Source organism: Thermobia domestica, chromosome 12 (assembly GCF_964235325.1).
Source record: "Thermobia domestica chromosome 12, izTheDome1.hap1.1, whole genome shotgun sequence".
Classification (NCBI taxonomy): domain Eukaryota; kingdom Metazoa; phylum Arthropoda; class Insecta; order Zygentoma; family Lepismatidae; genus Thermobia; species Thermobia domestica.
Window position 1 is genome coordinate 2,777,012 of NC_137465.1, and position 20,522 is coordinate 2,797,533.

Consider the following 20,522-nt stretch of genomic DNA (forward strand, 5'->3'; position numbering starts at 1 on the left):
TGCAAAAATAATATCTTAAAGACAAAAACCAGCGATTCCAGTTTTACTGTGCATTCGAAGTCAGAGGTGATGCTTTTTGTGAATCCGATCATTTTTTACGGACGAAGGAACATTTCATACAAGTGGGAAAATAAACAGGCACAATTATAAAATTTAGGAAATAGAAAATCCATATAACCGAGATTCTCTAAAGGAAAAAGTTTATTTATTTATTTTGCCATGTATCACATGAAATTTTATGAGCCTTTGTTGTTTAAACAACAAACTGTAACTCAGGGGCTGATCCAGGACGGACTTCTGGGGAGGGGGTTGTAATACTGCTACTTAGAGCTACTTTTAAGAGCTCCAAACTCTGGGATGGGTTTTATTTATATATATAAAATAAGAAAGTTTCCTCTTCTGCCCCCCCCCCCCTGATCCGCCACTGCTGTAACTAGAGAGTCCTTCCTTCAGATGCTACAGAACTGGTTACTGCCATTGTTGCACACGTCGTCCAGTTGGACGCTCCACCCCCACACACATATTCTCATTGTAATGTTAGGGCTTTGGCAGAGCTACCGTTGGATTGACCGTTTTGAAGCAACCGATCAATGAGTGCTAAAATGGTCTCCTAGGTTAACGGGCATAACCTCTTGTGATTTTTCAATAGAGTTATATAAAGGACCTTGTGTATGTCCCTCTTCTGTTGATGCGGAACTGAAAAGAATTGAACAAGTAACAGCCACAGTCTCCGAAGACATGTCGGACCGTGGGTGGCAAGAGTTCGATTACCACGTCGACATGTATATCAGGCGATACACGGTTCCCGAAATACAGTGTTTGTAAAATGAGTGGTATTGGAAAAAATTTATAAGTTTACTCTTTAAGATTATGCACTTTGTTACTTTGAAATGCTACTCGTTTGGTTATATATATGTTCCTGAAATTTTGAAATGAAATCTTTAAATTTAACGTCCCACGGTTATGCCGGTTAGGCTAAATGAGACGGTGATAATGAGAAATGAGTGAAATGGTGGAATGAAGAAAGTGGGAGGAAACGGGAGAACCCGAGAAAGCCCAGGAGCACGGTGTTTGTCCACCACAAAGTCCACACGGCGCGAGCTGGGATCGAACCAGGGACCCCAAGCACCGGAGGTGAACGCTCTACCACTGGGCCACCGCGCTCCCACCCGAAATTTTATTACGTACTGTACAGTATCTATATTTCGTGATGATATTTAAGAAAGAAAGGCATAATACTAATATCAAGTGAAATAATAAATATTTATATTCTTTTCTTGATAAGTTAAGCAAGCTTTTCTAATTGTTATTCATATAACAGTAAAACGAAAATTGTAAACGCATGACTATTGAAAATATAAGATTTCAACTCTCAATACTGTTATAACTGAGTATAGCAGATTATTGGATAAAATCATATATGGGTTATGGTTACCCCCAAAAGTTATTACATATAAGGAAAGAATTGTTGGTGTTTCGCAACCTAATATTCTCATTGGATGACCCAGAAATATTTTTCCTTTTATCTTTTATGGTTTCTTCTTTCAAATTTGTATTATTACTATTATTGACTCTATGATTTATCTAAAAGTTTGAAATTATTGTCTATAACATTAGTGAAAACCTTACCGGATAGTTCTTCTCATCCTTCCCGATGTTAATGGAGTATATCCTACGGAAGACGCACAGAGCCTGTTTCTGGTGGCCTTGGCTCAGAAGGAACTTGGGACTCTCCGGAAGGAAGAGCAGAAGACAAGCAACGATGAAGCTGGGAATAGCACAAAGCAGTAAGAAAATTCTCCAGGAATTATACGTGAAGTTCTCAGTAGAGAAACCAATGTCCAAAGGAATAAACAGCCAAGCCATGCCTACGATTCCAGAAATAATTTTAGATTCTTCATTTGTAACTTACATAGAAAAATCTATATACTCTAAATCTATTTCTAAAATATAAGGAAATAAAGAAAACACTGACTCCATAAGATGAAGTAGAGCTGTATGACGATAAAACAATAACAGTAACTTCTGCTAAAAAAAAAAAAAAAAAAAAACTAAAGAGGATCATTTGATTCTACAGAGAAAAAAAATATATGGCGTACGTAAAAACGTAGTTTACATGCGTAAATCCTGTAGTTTTTGAACTTAACATACAACTCTATGTAACATCAGGCCGAAAACGTATAACTAGAAATGTATATTTTATAATACTTTTCGTATAACTGTTCCGATTAAACGTACTTTCCGTATGAAAGAAAGAACTGTATATAGAATGTAAGGATCTCATATACAGATGGACGTATATAAAATATAGCTTACGTATGTAATACACGGAAGACTGTTAGATGTCAGACATCCTGCAGTGCTATGATGTAACATCTAAGCGGGAAAGGAGCAGTATGTATGCAGTATATTATAACGTATCCTCCGTACATATTTCCGTAATAAACATAAGGAATCCGAATATTTGTACAATATACCACTGTCCGGATAACGGATTTTTGTCATTGTACCAACGAGATATTTGATGGACATTTTACATTACGAGAGGCAGCATATTTTTTTTTATCTTTTTATTATAAAGAATGTTTTAAAAAGTGCAAGAATATTATAATTTTAAACGAGGTATTGGTGGCCTCAATTAAAATTTCCGTAATCCGTGAAGCTGTTAATGGATTGACTCATTAAAGAACTCAACAGTGATAATCATTCTAGCTATCTATTGAGAAAACAGAAATAAAATAAAAAATCTCTTTCGTTCGTGAGAGTCAGTGGAGTAACAGACAGACGTAATAATATAATCTTGTAAGCAGTGGTGCCCACCCCCCTTATGTCCATGACGCACCCCCCAATTGTCTATCCGTAGGTGTTCTCCCATGAAAAAATCTTCTTTTCGATTAATTTTACCCCCCCCCCATCAAACATATTTATATAGATTTCCCCCCCAAAAATATTTCAATGACGCAGTTTGCGTCATAGCCCCCCCTTGTGGGCACCCCTGTTGTAAGTCGTACTGCAAGATTCTTATAATGCAGAGCAGGTGATTACATATTTACCTGCAGAGACATAGTATTTACATATTTACATATGTAGAGACCTGCATTACATATTTATGCAGAGACAAGAACGAGGGGGTACAGTTAAATTGTGGAAATGCGTTACTACTCCAAATTAAACCTTGTATTGTCGCAACTAATATGCAGAAAATTAAGCACTGAAAGCCTATTATGCTAAAAAAAAAAAAAAAGAAACAAAAAAGAAAAAGAAAGAAAGAAAAAAGAAAAACTAATTCAATACGTTGAGAAAAATCCGCTATCCGGACAGTAGTATATTTTAGAAATATATGGAATCCACATGTTTACTACCGAAATTTGTAGAAGGAGCCTACATTAAGCATATGCTACATAGGTACTGCCCCTTTCCCGCTTAGATGTTATACAGGGTGCGGCAGCGTTCATAGTAGGATATTAAAAACACACCGTCAGGCAGTAACTGTAATTTATTTATTACCTCTTATGTCAATTAATAGTTAAAGGTATGCCATTTACTAATGTGTAAGTCATTGTCCATTGCGTGGGTCACTTTTTGAATATGACTTCTCTCAAATGATGCCCCCTCTGCACAACACATTCATCTAAGCGGCGTTGGAAACTTTCCATAACTCGGCGTAACGTATTACCTGGGACATTGCCGACAGTGATGCCAATTTAGCCTATTTTTTGGCTAAATCTGGCCTATTTGGAGATGTATTTAGCCATACAAATCTACGAAATACTTATAGCCTTAAATATAGCTTATTTTATGAAACTCTTTTGGCATTTTTGTCTTTTTTATTAGCCGTTAAATTAATACTAAAATGCATTTTCTTTGAAAATAATGAGTATTTTTTTTAATTAGCCTATTTGTCATTTATGGTATTGTATTAATTGATTTCTCTAGACAGAGGGTGTTTTATTACGCAACAAACATTTTGTTTTTCATATTTCTTCTTTTTCTACTCAGATTTACAACTACTTAAGAATACTTATCGATTCAGAAATAATTTTAATGTCGCTCCCGTAATGGTCCCGTTTGCTGCTACTTTTTAAATATTTTAATTTTTGCATTTCATTCCAAGAATGAAAGTTTTCTAATACAAATTTAGTAAACTGTTCGATTCTTGAAGGCCCTGAGGTTGTTTTTGTTTATTAAAGGAAATAAATAGGATACCTAATGAATCATCAATACAATCATGATGATTCATATTGATGTGCGGAGAAGTATTTGTAAGGACTGTGACCTGCTGAAAGAAATACTACTGAATATTCGGACAATGGCAGTCTACACAAACACGACAGTCCACAATCCGACGATGGTGCATCCAGTTCCAGCACCTCGGCTAGTTGCGACGTTATCGATGATGACTTGTTTCAATTCAACTGATAATATGGCTGTTGACTTCTACAAATCAGATGAGTTGTTGATGGATTTTATTGTAATTTAGTCATGTATATTGCTTGTTAGTCTTCAGCGCATAAAATTCAACATTTCAAATTTTACTATCTCACTTATAATCTTACACAAAAAAGCAGTTTAAAATCTACAATATGGGTTATAGATTAGCAGTTCAAAATCTAGCCATTTTTTGCACAAAAAAGCTTAATTCTGAAGGCCATCTAGCCTATTTTCTTCAGAGGTTGTTGGCAATACTGATTGCCGACGGCAGTTCTGACGCGATCCTTCAATTCAGGAATGGTGGCACAACGTGTTCGGAAGACTTCTTGCTTCAGGTAGCCCCAAAGGAAAAAGTCTGCACATGAAAGATCAGGTGAGTGAGGCGGCCAGGAAATTGTCACCAAAACGGGAAATTACTCTATCTGGAAATGTCTGTCGCAAGAAATCCATGCAAATTCTGGCTGTATGCGATGTCGCTCCGTCTTGTTGAAACCATAATTGTTCCACATCCACACCGACCATACCTAATTGGGGAAGAACGAAGTCTTGCAGCATCTTTAGGTAGCGTTCACTGGTGACAGTTACAGCCACACTGCTGTCATTCTCAAAGAAGCAAGGACCAATAATCCCAAAGGAAGCAACTCCACACCACACTGTGACACGAGGACTGTGCAAGGGCTTGATGTGCAGTTCATGCGGGTTTACATCACTCTAATAACGCATATTCTGTTTATTCACTGAACCACATAACTCGAAATGAGCTTCATCTGACATCAGGATGGTGTGCAACATTTGAGGATTTTGGCGAAGATCACGCATGGTTAAACAGAATGTTTCTCGTGAAACCCAATCGCGAGGCCTAATTTCCTGAACAATCTGCAGCTTATATGGGTGAAAATGGAGATCTTCGTGCAATATTCTCCTGAATCAGCGATCGGACATATACACAGTTTGCGAATGACGACGAGCAGATCTTTTTGGGGTACGCAATATTGCAGCACGAACATTTTCCACGGCTTCTGGTATCCGCACAGTTCTTTTACTTCTTTCCGGTTTGCCATTGCAAACAGAGCCTGTTGTTCGAAATGCACGTACCCACCTCACAATGATCCGTCCATCTGGAACTTTCCCATGACGTCCCAAGTTGAAATGTTGCCGAAATAGACGCTGGGTAGCAATAACAGAGTCGCTATTTTTGAAATAACTTTCAGCAGCAAAGGCACGATGCTGTGAACTCCACCGCTCCATATCACTGTCACACTCGAAATGGCAGCTCATTAGTACACAAATGCGGCACGAGCTGGCGCGCATTCATGCAGTACGTCATTGTAGTACGCAAGTCAAATACGTATGAACGCTGGCGCACCCTGTATCATACCGCTGCAGGATATCTGACATCTAACAGTCTTCCGTATATTATATACGTACACATATATTATATACGTGAGCTATATGTTATATACGTCCATGTGTGTGTGAGATTCTTTCTCCGTATATAGGCCTCCAGCTCTTTCTTTCATATGGAAAGTATGTATAGCAGAAACATTTATACGGAAAGTATTACAAAACATACGTTTTCAGTTATACTTTGCTGGAAGATAATAGATATATAGTCGTACATTAAGTTCAAGAACTGCAGGATTTACGCATGTAACCTACGTTTTTACGTACGCGATGTACGTTTTATTCGCTGTGTAATTGTATTGTATACAGGGGCGGATCCAGGGGAGGCGATCGGGGCGATACTCCCCCCAGAAGAGGAAAACTTTCTTATTTTATATATATAAATAAAACCCATTTTAAAGTTTGGTGCCCTTAAAAGTAGCCTACCGCCTCCCCCAGAAGTCGGTCCTGGATTCGCCCCTGCATGGTTTTGAATTTTGGTCACACAAAGGATACTCTCACCAAGGGTTTCAAAAATATCTTTAATAATAATAATAATAATAATAATAATAATAATAATAATAATAATAATAATAATAATAATAATAATAATAATAATAATAATAATAATAATAATAATACAATATTATTAACATTTAACGGTGGAAAAAGTCGAAACATGGAACATATACCAATCTATACATCTTATTAAACTGAATGAAATGGTATGAGTGTAAAAACCATATGCGTAGTTTTTGAGAAAATCAAAAGAAACGAATTTATTTGAAAACTTAAAATTGATTCTGCATTACAACTACGCTACCTATATTACAGTGAAACTGATTGTGAAGTGTTACTTCCTTATCAACTACCGTACTTTATTATAAGACTAACAAGATAACACTACATAGCATGGATAGTAAGATATATCCCAAAATTTAAATTTAGCTTTTAATTTACGCTTAACTAAAAGATTGTCCAAAGTAGATATGAGGCGCCTAGTGTCAAAAGCCTCCAAATTCATTTTTTTTTTTATACCGAAACTGAGTTAAATATCGCTTGTTATATGTTTGATCTAAAGGAATTCCATGGAAACAGAATTTGTTTAAAAGCTGAATATTTCATACTAAAAAAAAAAAAAAAAAAACTAGTTCAAATATGGGATTTTGTACGCGTGTATATGGAGCTTCACTACACGTTTTGCGAGTTTACTCGAAACTAAGCGAAATGGATATGGCAGATTTTGATATTAGGCGCCTCATATATAGGCCTTTAGTCGAGAGACGACAGACATGAAGTTTTTTTTTTTTTTTTAATTCGTGTGCTAAGGTTTTTCAGAAAATGGAGAAAAAATGATTTTTGTAGCACTTATTTCGTTCGTTGTCTGAAAACAACGTTTAGGCCTATTATAAGAACTGTGTATGCTAAAAGGGCAAAACACAGTTAACTAGGAGATTGTGTTATCCTAATGATGGCACTCATATTCCTGACAGTTATGAACATACTGAGTCTGTTGCATGAAAAGGAGTCTGGTATTCACATAGATTTTTGCCAGATCTAAACGCCTAACAAGCTCTTTTTCGATTTTCGGTTCAGGGAGATTGGCGGTGGAAATTTATGAGTGTTTCTTGTTCCTTGTAAGAACACTTTGCATGTATGTAACTAACATTACATATTTGTTATGCGGGCTTGCAAAACAGCAGGATATAAGTACCCGTACAAGGTAATAGTTGTGGCAACATTCCTTTAATTACATTTTTCTTTCTTTCTTTTCATCCAGGTTCGGAATTACAAGCCGGAATGACGGTTGCTTACAACTAGTCTAAAAACAAACTTCAAACATAAAACATGTTGTACAGATGTAGACGAAGAAAGCGACGCATTCGGAAAGTCACACAAAACAACATTTAGCGAAACGTGTTCATCACTGAATAGTATATTTATAGTAAAATCAAGACGTTTAGGATGGAGACACTTTGCTCGAATGACAAAAGAACTCGAGGGTTAGGGGAAATTTTTAGGAAGGAAAGTTTTAGATAGACAAAAAAATATAAGAAGTATATACAAAAAAGGATCTTCCGTCACAATGAAGATCTTAATGGGGAATGTTTGAGGATCACTTTCACCTCAGTCAATATCTAGGTTCTCGTACAACTCAACTTTGAGGTTTACAAAGTAGTTATGTTTCCTACATTCTATCGAAAATTACGGATGAACTTTAACATCTAAGCCTGTAATTTTGTTTACGTGAATAAATTGTATAAATTGGTCTATGTCTCATCTTTCCATATTTTTTTTTTCATTCAACATTGACAATACAATCGCTACCCAGAAGTAATAGTTTTGAAATAATAATAATAATAATAATAATAATAATAATAATAATAATAATAATAATAATAATAATAATAATAATAATAATAATAATAATAATAATAATAATAAGTAACAGAATGAACAAACCAAATTATATTATATACATTTCAAAGGTTAAGCTACTTTTCCACATAATCGTCATGCAAATTAAGGCGCTTTTTCGGAACAAGTTTTTCAATACCGCCGCGGTAGAAATCTCCTGCCTGCGATTTCAATCACTGGCTTAGACCGACGTGAAGTTCGGTGTCAGTATCAAAGCGTTGTGTAGCGAACCATGTCTTCGTCGCTGGGAAGAGGTGGTAGTCGCTCGGCACTAAATCCGGGCTGTATGGTGTGCGATCGAACACCTCTCATCCAAAATCATCCAAGAGCTCTCGCGTACGCTTGGTCGTGTATGGACGTGCGTTCGCGCTAAGATTTCCACGTCGCTTGTTGGCGATGGGTTTCAATTGGCTTGTGAGTTTTTGCCAACAGAAACCTAATCACAGAACGCACCTCACAAGAGGCGGAATTTTCTATTGCAGCGCACATTGTAACACGTCACAGAAAGCACAGTAAGAGCATTACAGCCCTCACGATACTACGTTGGATGCGTACTGAGTGTGGTAACATTGTAACACCAAGATGGCGACTCTAACCTCTCCCACTGCCGTGATAGGCTAAAACGTCTTGTACTTTCTGGGTAGCCCTCGTATTTGTAGAATTAAGTTACTAAACCACAAGTAAGCATGCTTTTCAGCTCTATAATAATTACGATGATAGAAACAAAACGTTGGATGTAAAAATAAATATTCGAATCTCGGTGTGAAAATTTTATTCATTGTGTCAAAATTTTGTTTTACTATCAACTTAAAACAGCTTTTCTCCGTTGTCTCTGACATTTTCACTTCACAAATCCTTCCAAAATCATTCATTTTCATTAATCATCCGTTTCTTTTAGCTTTAGAGACATAAACGTGCGATGTCAAGTCAAAACCTTATATAGTGCGAGACACAGTGTCTTCTTTTCTCTCTTAATAATAATAATTCGTGGTCATAATGATAATTATAATAATAACTGGTCACTAGATAGATAATGGATATATACTTACCAGCCACGAAAAGGTTTCCTAACGTCCAAAATGCAGCCATAAAACTCAACATAGCACCTCGCTTTGATTTAGGTTGGAATTCTGCAAAGTAGGACCAAATAACTGGACCACTTCCTCCCAATCTAGTAAATAGAACAGTTTCTAGTTAAGCTTCTTTGTCTCCCGGTTAATAAAACTTTTAGAAAATTTTAAAAGCACACTTTCGAATGTAATATGTTTCGTTGCGTCTGACAATAGATTGTTTACTTACACGACTGTAATCACTTGGTCATATAATGTATTAAATATGAATTATACCCAAGTCTCTAAAAAGTGAATGTGTTAAACAAGTGCTTACGTATTTCTCAAATAATACATAATTAATAATTAAGACAATTATTGAAAACTAGTTGTAATACCCGTTCTTCGCATGGGTCAGGTAACATATGTAAACAAACTGAACAACGAAAGAAAAAATATCGGTCATTTTCTACTACTTTTACATATCCCAGTAAATGCCCCCCCCCCCCTGAAACCCTCTGATTCAAATTTTGAAAAAAAGAAAAAGGTTCGTCTTGGTCTGGAGCCTGGACCAAGGTACCCGCGACCAACATTTAGTAACTCTTGGTCCACTCATTTGGACCTCAAGCCGCATACAGACAGGCACAGAAACAATCTCTTTATTTTATTTATATTAGATAAGCAAGACTAACTATTGAAAAGAAAGTTTACTCAAATGACCTAGACAAACATAGAATTTCAACTAAGTATAACGAAACGAACACATATGAATATTACAAGTGTTAATGCTGAAACAACCAAGAGGTCTGTATCGTTTATAAAGTACCTCGATTGACGTAAAGAGAAAGGAAGAAATCTGTAAAAACAATAAGGAAGTGTGCTTTACGACAGAGCAGATTTGAAACAAACATGTTCAAAACAATGCAAATATATTCTATTTATACCAGTCAGTAATGCAAACATCCAATGATTGTTGAATGTGATAAAAGCTTTATGTGAAGCAGAACTTGTTGGCTATTGATAAAATTTCGAACTTGAAACTGATCTGTAAAGATTTGCACGAAATGGTCCTGCAAAATAGAATTCTTTTTGACGCAGTGAGGAATCAGGACTCCGAAATATATGAATAATAAGGTAGTTGCCAATAATCACTAGTTTATTAAGATAACGTACTCATAACATTGTATTGGCCGTACTCTACCTACATAATAACTCTTGAACGAGAATGAATTTATGAATTCTGTTTTTTGCAATCAACTGAGTGATTGCCTCGGCTGAGTTTGTTAATGGACACAATCCGTATCATATGCACAGGTAAACGGTAGCGTTAAGTATCCATATCCCGTCTGAAATCTATAACATTCCTTAGTTTCTATGCAACCTGGACAGTAGCAAAGAAATGTTGGTTACATATAATAAAAGATATGGAATTGAGTAACCCTATTTACTGTCTTTTAGCAGTTTAATTTCATACAAATGGCCGATAATTTTTATACGGGGTTCACAACACTGATAAAGTTAAGCATGCGCAGAATCATGTCTTAGTATCATGTGCCTGGAACAGAGATGGAATCGTCCGAGTCACTGTTGCCTCACTTGGTACAATTGTACCAAATTCAGCCCTTTTTGTCATTCATCGACCCGTTGGTACCACGCTGGTATTTTCAGCTTCTTTTGTGAAAAAGTTGGTACAATTCTACCCAATTCAGCACCATAGATACCACTGTGACTTAAAATTATTAATAATGTATTGTGATGTCTTTCAGGAAAGGCTCTAGGACGCTGGACCGGTTTTTCATTTCTTTTTACAATTGTCAGTTTACTTACCTTATATATTCTTCTTACGGTCCATTATCCTCCTTCGGTCGGAAATAAGCGAGAATACATAATTTATATTTTAACGTTTTATTATAACGTATTGTTTACACACGAACTCGGAGATGATTGATTTATTGCTTGTTTTATTCATTTTTTCTTATATGACCATAATACTGTTTTAGTTTATTGGTCACTTTGAAATACAGGCGCGTTTGGTTTCCCTACAATACATACCGAAGAGGATAACTGTTTTCCCTTTTAATTTGCGGCGTCTGTTATACTTCCTACGTGCGAAAAAAAAATCATCTACTTTCACAGTTCTTCGGGGTCGTCTTATTTGGACGTTTTTAAAAAGAGCACTTTCTTCATTTGGACTTTTGGAAGAGGGGGGGGGGAAGAACGTTCTAGAACTTGACCTCTTTTAGCTTCATGTTATTGAGCCATGTATTACGCTGGTATAAAATAATGAATTCAGCCCTTTTTGTTTCAATTGAGTACTATTTTTCAGCCCACTAGAGACCTAGGACTGTGGCAACACTGGTCCGAGTCGAGTTGTGTACCTGCGAGTAGCAGTAAGGTGAAATGGCTGCTGTAATATAAAATCCCGCTAAATGTGAAAGGACATCTCTCATACGATTTCTGAACGCCAAAGGAAGAACTCAGGTGGCATGCATCGGGTGTTGTGTGCCACTCACAGACTAGCAGTAATGAGTAAAGGAAAGGTCAGACGATGGTGATGGGAAGCTTCTTCGATGTCATGACGATGAGCGTAGCAGAAGGCCTACACACAGCTTCTCTACATGGAAACTATTCAATCACCCCCTTACAGCCCTAACCTTGGCCCAATGAATTTCTTTCTTTTCCTTTATCTGAAAAAGTAGCTTGCATTGCAGCGTTTTAATGACAGTAAAGTGTTCAAGACATCGGTTCTGAACTGGCTGCACTTTCAGGCGGAGATTTTTACAGAGAGGATATACGGAAGCTTGTGTCAATCTATCAGAAATGCCTGGAGGTTCATGACATGGTGACTACGTTGAAAAATAGCCTTGGTATGTACTTATCTTCAATCACAACGAATTTCTTCTTCTATCATAATTTTATCCATCTATTTTCTTATTTTTTTTAAAAAATACAAGCTTTTTTTTTAAAAAAATATAGAGTACACCTCGTAGTCTGATCTCACTAGTAATGATAGGGCTAGTAATTAGTACTATAGTGGTTAAAAGTGTTAGAGGGTATCAGGGCATGGTCCTGCTGTAAGCTCTCTCGAAAGTGAGACAGTGTGTTCTGGAATGGCTTGTTTGATGTTGCGTGGTGTTCTGTGCACCGAGTGAAGCAAGTTCGGTCCTTCATAACCTGCATCTTGAATAAACACATAAAACACTCAAACTTGAACTCAGAGTAAGAGTGGCAGGCCACTGGTCTCCGGGCTTGCATTAGTTAAATCTGGCAATCCTACAAGTGCGTAATATCAAAAATATTTCTCAAAATCTGTTAACTGATACATGCTAGCTTTGCTATCTTAAATAACTTTAACTAAAAATACAAATCGCTGAGCAAAGCAAAGTTTATTTTAAAAATAATAAACATGTGACAGTTTCAACTAACTGAACATATTAGCTTCATTAGACAGTGTGTGATGAAGCCAATATTAACTAGCGTATTAACGTCGCTGTTCTCATGCAATTGTATGCAATGACACATACCAAACATGCTTCCCCTGACATCTTCAGGCCCTTTGTAGAAATTCAACTTCCCACTTACTGCTGTGGTTTGATCACGTAATAACTCAATGGCACTTACCATTATGTTCATCCGAGCTACTTATATATTTTTTCATTACACTTTCCATTCAGTGGTAAAAGTGGATCTGAAGTGGAAGGGGGACGCATGACGTCAAGCCGTGTCCCGTGCCTATCTTTCCCCATTGTAATTTTTCTTAGAAAGTGTACGGACGTGGGGGAACGGCGTCTTCCCACACACACCCTCACTTTCACCCCTGACACTATTATAAACGTTTTTCATTTACTGTATTAAAGAAGTATAATAAAATCATAACTAAAGAATTGCATTTAGGGGGAGTAGGAAATTGTTTAGGTGCGAGTCCTTGTCCCACCGTAGCCACAGTCGTTTGTATAGGCTATTGTAAATTAAGTATTGTTAAAAATATATTTCCTTTATAGGCTACATTCGAAAATTTTCAAAATTTTAACAAGAGGAAAAATTACTCACAAATGTATTTGAATATTAGCCTAATAATTAAATTAGAACCAAAAACTTAAATATTCGTACTGGCAAACTTTCTTCCACTGCCAACACTATAAAATAAAGTACCCTCTTACAGCTTGAGAAAATTTTACACTCAGCGGCGCAAATCTGTCTTCAACATTGGGGGAAACGAGTAAGACCTTCCCATATATTTTTATTTAAAACGATTTTTCGAAATATTTATGAAGTTGAAAAACAATGCTATGGACGATCAGGGGACCAGAGTTGTCTTTAACATTGGGCAGATTTGAGGCTTATTCTAGGGAAGGGAGATGAGACTCATATTACGGTAGATGAATCTAACTTCTGAGGCGAATTTATTATATATTATACAGCAAGGGACATAAATTTCATGTCACTTTCCTTTGTGGCAGTTGAACATAAATTATCACATCCCCCCTCAAAACATTTCAAATCGGATTATTGGGGGGATATGTCCCCCTCATCCAACCGGGATTTGCACCAGTGTCAACGCTAAATGGTAAGACAGACTTTGAAGTACAAAATTATTATATTGTGAATTTAAATAATAATAAAAAATAAACACTGTAAAGTGAGTGATAAATACACAGACCTCAAAGTATAATAATATTATTAAATCTACTTTGAAGTTGAGTATTTCTAACTGTATTTTCAGTTTTCAAGATTATCATCGTGGTAGTCCATGCTAACAATAAGATACTTCACTTATGCATATTTTATAACATTCTCTGTTCGCACTTGTATAACATTTTGATTTTAATTATTCTATTGTATATATGCATGAGTTCTTTAGAAATGATGAATTAAATACTTACGCTGCGCCATTAAGAAATCGAAACACCATAAAAAGTTCATAATTTTGTGAAAAACTTGATGCCACAATACAAACTCCATTCATTAACGAAATGACGATCAACACTTTCTTCCTGCCTATGGAATCAGCTACAGATCCCCACACATACGCCCCTGCCATCATACCTGGAATAAAGAGAACACTATTTATTCCTTCGTTTGATCCAACATGCTTAAAGGATGTCATACAGTAATAATAGAGATGCTATCTGTATATTAAAATGCTACGTTTATATGTTTGTGGGCGTTTATATGTTTGTGGCCAATTCTTTTGAAGATGATATCTCGGAAACCACAAGCTCTACAAACATTTCGTTTTCACTGATCGATTGCAAATTTTGTGTAGACTGTTCAGTTCTATTTGAATATTTAAGAAACATGGCCGTTATTTTTTTATTGCATTTTTAGGGATACACTGCAAGTGTTGAAATTTTTAAAAAGTAAAGCATACTATCCTGCGACTTATACATTCCAACACCACACAATTATATATGGGGTAGTACATCTCTCAGACATTTGTTTCATGGTCAAATTATAATGAAAAACTAAAGATAACCATTTCTCCTGTCTAAGATGGATCTTTATTGTTTGGAGTGTTTTGTCATACATCACTGAACACCATACATCACTGACATTATTAGAGAGCGGATTTTAAGGTGCAGTACCTTGTCTAAAAAGATAGTTGTTATAACAACCAAAGTTCGAAATATGTATTTCTGGGTATAAAAACAAACTGAAATGAACACACTTTGTTGCATCCTTTTAGTTAAAGTTACACCTTTTTTGCTAGATTCATAAAATTTACCTTTTTCTTATTTCTTTTATCCTTCAGCACCTTTATTGTCCCTTTTTTCTCTCTTTTTTTAAATTTGAACAGAACAATATGTTTTATTTTCAATCTAGTTTACACATATTCCATAAATTTAGACGCAATCTTGACAGATTTGTTAGGGGTAAATTTGAACTGAATTTGCGAAACAATTCGGACATAGAAACCTTTTCAGTGTCAACTAAACTTCCTGTCCATGTGCTTACAGGGTGTGCTACTGGTTTCCGTTGATGTCGAGCGAAGTTGAGCTCCAAGCGACAGAAACTAACATTCGAAAACGCAGAGATGTTGTGCATAATCAAGTATAACCAGTTTCTGAAAACCCAGTAGTATGTAACGGTTTCTTAAGTCTCAATATTGCTAAATTAAAGTTTTCTTGTTTAAAATACCGAGTTGGTTTTAACCACCATTTTATTACAAGAGTGTTGAATGTTGTACAAGTTTGGGATTAAATTAAACAATTTTGCAATTTATGTCCAATGTTTAATGCCAAGTTTTTAACAATATTTGCTGGTGTAATGAATAAAGAATGTTCATGTAACTGTACACTATAGAACTTAATAAAAGCACATTTTTTGCACCTTTTTGAATGATTTTTCAGCCCCTTTTATTCCCTTTTTCCTACCACATTTTTGTACCTTAAAAATCCGGTCCCTATATAATTAATTGTGTGTGTAATGTATTTGCTTATTCATACTGCATGCAAGAAGAAAGAAAACACTGATCATACATGAATTAGAAACTCCAACCGGAAGTAGGCTCAAATCTTGCAAACAGTGCAAGATATTGAAAAAAATAATCGAAAAAAAATCTTCCCTTTATGGTGAGCCTTGCCGATATTTATCAATACGTCTTTTACCTGTGTCTGTAAAGGGACATGAACAGATGTGAGAAATGACAAGGAGATTCATGCTCATATGTGAATGATGCGCTGTGTAGAGAGCGCAGGTTCAGCTGGTACAACTGAAATATAAATACTTTAGTTGATAATGAACGGATACCAAATGTATTGAATGATCGTTAATGTTACATAAATTCTATCGTAAGTGGAACGGTTTCTACTACAAAAATGAAGGATATAAAATCAATCTTATCATTTAGAAAAGAAATTTAAGAAAACATACTTTTGGAATGAATATGTCTAATAAGGTATAACATAAGTTATAAAAACAAAGAACTAAGACGTAGAGACATTGACACAAAAATATAAGAAATTTTTACAAGAATATTTACATGCATATTTACAAGGTAGACATACTTAGACCCTACTCCCTTAATGGGGGTTAGTGCACTTAGGACAACCTAATTTTCATTCTTTATTTTTTATGTCTTCAATACCTAACATATTAGATCATAGTTTTGGATTAATCAATTCCTCTTTTTAATTAAAATATAAAATTCGAGAAATCTAGAAGTTATCAATTTCTCTTCAAATAATAATCCGGTTAAAAAGAAGTTACCATGGCCCCGTATTTTTCAACCTTTTTGGGTTTAAAATATAGATTTCGGTCAGCTGTGTCCAATGACATCACTTTTGATTTCTGGAAACGCCCACTTCCAGGATCAAATTAGGGGTCAAAAGTGAAAAGTGGGACCATTTGGGTATTGCGGACTTGTGATCAACTGGGACAAAATGGGTGTCATTCGATTCGTATTCACACGTACATGAATAGTTGATATTCCATTTTCCCGAAAATTCTATTTTGACCCCGAAAATTAACGAAAATCTGGAATTTTGGATCTTGGATTTTCGTTAATTTTTCGGATTAAAATAAAAATTTCGGGAAACTGGAATATCAATTATTCATGTACGTGTGAATACGAATAGAATGACACCCATTTTGTTCCAGTCGGTCACAAGTCCGCATTGCCCAAATGGCTCCACTTTTCACATTTGACCCCTAATTTGATCCCGGAAGTGGACGTTTCCAGAAATCAAAAGTGATGTCATTGGACATAGCTCATCGAAATCTACATTTTAAACCCAAAAACGTTTAAAAATACGGGGCCACGGTAACTCTCTTTTAACTTAATTATCCTCATATAAAATGTGGAAATCCGGATACTAATTTCAGTTGCATATTTTTGCTTTCTTTACTATTTTATCTGTTTCTTTTAGCTTTTAACTTTTGTTGTGTTACAATGTGTGTCCCACTGGTTGTTGAATGAATTTTATGCAGTTGGAAGTCCAGTATGTAAGTTATTGTATATTCTTTCTTTAGTAAACTTTAATTTCAACTTCACTTAAAATGTTAGAGCTAGAATCAAAGTCCTCAAAACGCATATCGGTCGGAAATATGAATAAAATTAATTAACTAAATAAATAATGGATACAAAGTGTATACAACTAACTATTCCACAATATGCTGTCTCCTGTTATACAAGAACTTGAATTTTCGCATTTTTGATAGATTTTGTTATTATTATTATTATTATTATTATTATTATTATTATTATTATTATTATTATTATTATTATTATTATTATTATTATTATTATTATTATTATTATTATTATTGGCGCTATACAACATCCGTGGTATTTTCTCGATGCGTGTAAATAAAAGAATTTGTAACACCATTTTGTTGTAAACAACAACGGTAATCCTTACAGCTGTGAATATCTGATGTTACAGCCTTGCTTTCATGTGCTTAGAAACTTCTGCCAAGAGAGGCGACATTTCAGAACCAGTCTAGTTAGTTATCTCTCTCTATAGTAGGTACTAAATTACTTAAACCATATCAATAGAAATTCATTGGTTGTCAATTTTCGGATCTAGAAGATAAAAACGGGGGGGGGGGGGGACAGCCAGAACCCAAATTACGAAAGATATATCACGAATTTAATATATACTTTCAAAAATATATAAATAATAGCTTTCAAAAATATATAAATATAAATAATTGTCACTCAAAAAACTGGAGGGGCTGTGGATGAAAGTCTCATATAGGAGGTAGACTCGGTGCCAAAAGGGTCTCTGAAATTCAGTTCAACAATTTCACAAGTTGTGACGGCGATAATGGCTCCGTAGACCGCGCGATAGGATAAGGGATAGTGATTAGTTTCAATGCAATTGTCTCCAATTGCAGCACATATGCCATAGTATGAATGGTAAATTGAATTAAGAATTTACTGCTATATTTGTCATTAAATTTTAGGTACTCAACTGTAGTGCATCAGGGTGGTTACAATGAAACCAAAGTCTATTTATGATGAAGTTAAAAAAAAAAAAAATTATTCTCACTTACCTATAAATATGATGCAGTTGAGCCAGCCTTTGGTGTGGGTGTTGAGGTTAAGGTCACACTGGGCGGAAGGGAGAATAAAAGACATCGAAATCACATCCATCTCTTCACTTGTACTCACGAACCCACACACAGCCAATAGGAAATAGTGGAACTTTCCATATCCTGCGAATAGATAGATAGTGCCAAATATGACATTGGACTAACCAAAATAGCATTATGTGTTGTGGTCACGCAAACTGAAGGAAATATACTGCAAACATAAATAAATAAATAAATAAATAAATACAGCAATCTAGTGGTAATTTCTGCGGTAGGGATTCAGTTCTTAATTACTTTATCATTTAATAGAGATTGTTCGTATAGTTAAGATGATGGTCCTGTTCTTTCTTCTTAGTATTTGAAATAATAAAACATAAATTACATTTATAATGACTCAATGCTATACTAAAGTGACCCTTTGCAATTCTGGCGAACCAAATCATTGTATTGTTAACTTGTTGCGTTTCAAGTGTCATTTTCCTACGTGCGTGCTCTAATACCAGGTTTTCATTTACTGTTAAAAGATTGTCTAGACCGTTATATAGGACATAGTTATTGTGTGCGCGTGAGGAGAGCATTCACATTACTGATAAAAACAATTATTTGATTTATGGGACATTTTGACTGAAAAGGGAAATTTTGATGTTCTGAAGGGATTTTATGCTGCTTCAAGTTGGCAACACTGACTGGAGATCAAAGACAAAGTTTTTTTTTTCTTTTTCTTTTTCCGATCTCGAATTTGCTAATTGTTTATCGTCAAAACAAGCACGTGTGTGTTGTAATTGAATGCTCCGTTAGGCCTGCCATATACTGAGATAAAAAAATTCTTAGTCTTTTGTGTCAGTAAGGTGCTGTCACCTAAGGAGAAATAATAGAATTAACTCTTGCCTTGCATCCACTAAATAATCTTCGGGATTAATAGATAATAATAGTCATTATCTTCGGGATTAATACAATTCTTAATAAGAGAAACATTTTCATGACATCTCCATGGATGTCACTGGTTATTTTGCAACGCAGTATTTTATGACATACGCATGGATCGGTGGTACGCAAGGGGTTAATAGCCTAACCACTTAAATTTAATACAAATGAGAGACAAAGAGAGAAAGAAGTTATAACCAAAGCTGGTGATAAAACCCTAAGGAGAAGGGATATAATCTGGACAGGGATTATTAAATACGGTACACAGAATCTATTCATATTATTCTTTTAAGAATAAATGGACTATTTACACTCGCTAGCAACTGAATTAGAGGCAGCTGGAGAAATTACACTGTGCTTGGCGCGGCGAATGTAATAGGAGCGCGTGACGTTGGACCTCGTATGACCTGTACAAGTAACTTGCCACTCTGTCTCTGAAAGAGTCCAGACACTAGACTTTCCAAGAGCCACTGAGACTGTTGTGAATATCTGGATTCGGGCAAAACCACGTCCACCAGGGTCTACTGCCATGGTATACGATGCATTAATGACAGCTTAGCATCGTCGGCTAGCTCAGGAGGTAGGGGTGGATAGAGGAGCAGATTACTTGTAATTCAACACTGAATATCAACGACGTGTGAGCATCCATATCATCCAGAATCATCTCCTCGCCATGGGGTACAGAAAGAAGTTTTAACGCAGGATACCTCTACTCAACACCCGTTACAAAGCACAGCAACAGACATTGGCGAAAGAACGCTGCATTGGACACTCGAAGCATGGAAAAAAAAGTTGCCTGGACAGAGGAATCGGGATACCAGTTGGTATAAACCCATGGCTGGGTGTGAGCACGTCGTCAGCCTCATGAAGTAATGGATCCCTCTCGTCAGCAGGGTACAGTTCAGGCCAGTGATGGTGATATCCTCGTATGGGAACTGTCCACGCAGGATGAAATTAAATCCGTGGTACATCTTACAATCATTCACCAGCAAACGTTGTAAGTATCTGTTGACAGAACCGTTTGTTCGTCTCCAGGACACTCCAGGCAATTTGTGTCTACCTCAAGACAATACTCCAACCTATCGCTTCCGAATTGAGGTTGACTGTTTCAATGAGAACTCCATGAATGTAAAGATGCTTGCCTGGCCCATGGGGACCCCGACCTCAATCCCATTGAACACATCTAAGATGCTGTCGAGATAGATGTGCGTGCCGTGGACCTTGCTGCGATCAATCTTGTGTATAATGTACAGCATTCATTTCCAAAGCTTCTAGTGTTTT

General features: G+C 35.9%; 1 protein-coding gene across 1 annotated transcript in view; it reads right to left on the minus strand.

Moving 5' to 3' along the window:
- LOC145666303 (synaptic vesicle glycoprotein 2B) overlaps positions 1-20,522 on the minus strand; it is a 120,478-nt gene that overhangs the window by 20,642 nt on the left and 79,314 nt on the right. The window contains exons 6-9 of the mRNA XM_081733388.1: positions 18,279-18,440; positions 14,165-14,327; positions 9,282-9,403; positions 1,630-1,868 (exon numbers count right to left, since the gene is read on the minus strand). Coding sequence (XP_081589514.1) covers positions 1,630-1,868; positions 9,282-9,403; positions 14,165-14,327; positions 18,279-18,440 — 686 coding nt within the window. The remainder of the gene's footprint in view (positions 1-1,629; positions 1,869-9,281; positions 9,404-14,164; positions 14,328-18,278; positions 18,441-20,522) is intronic.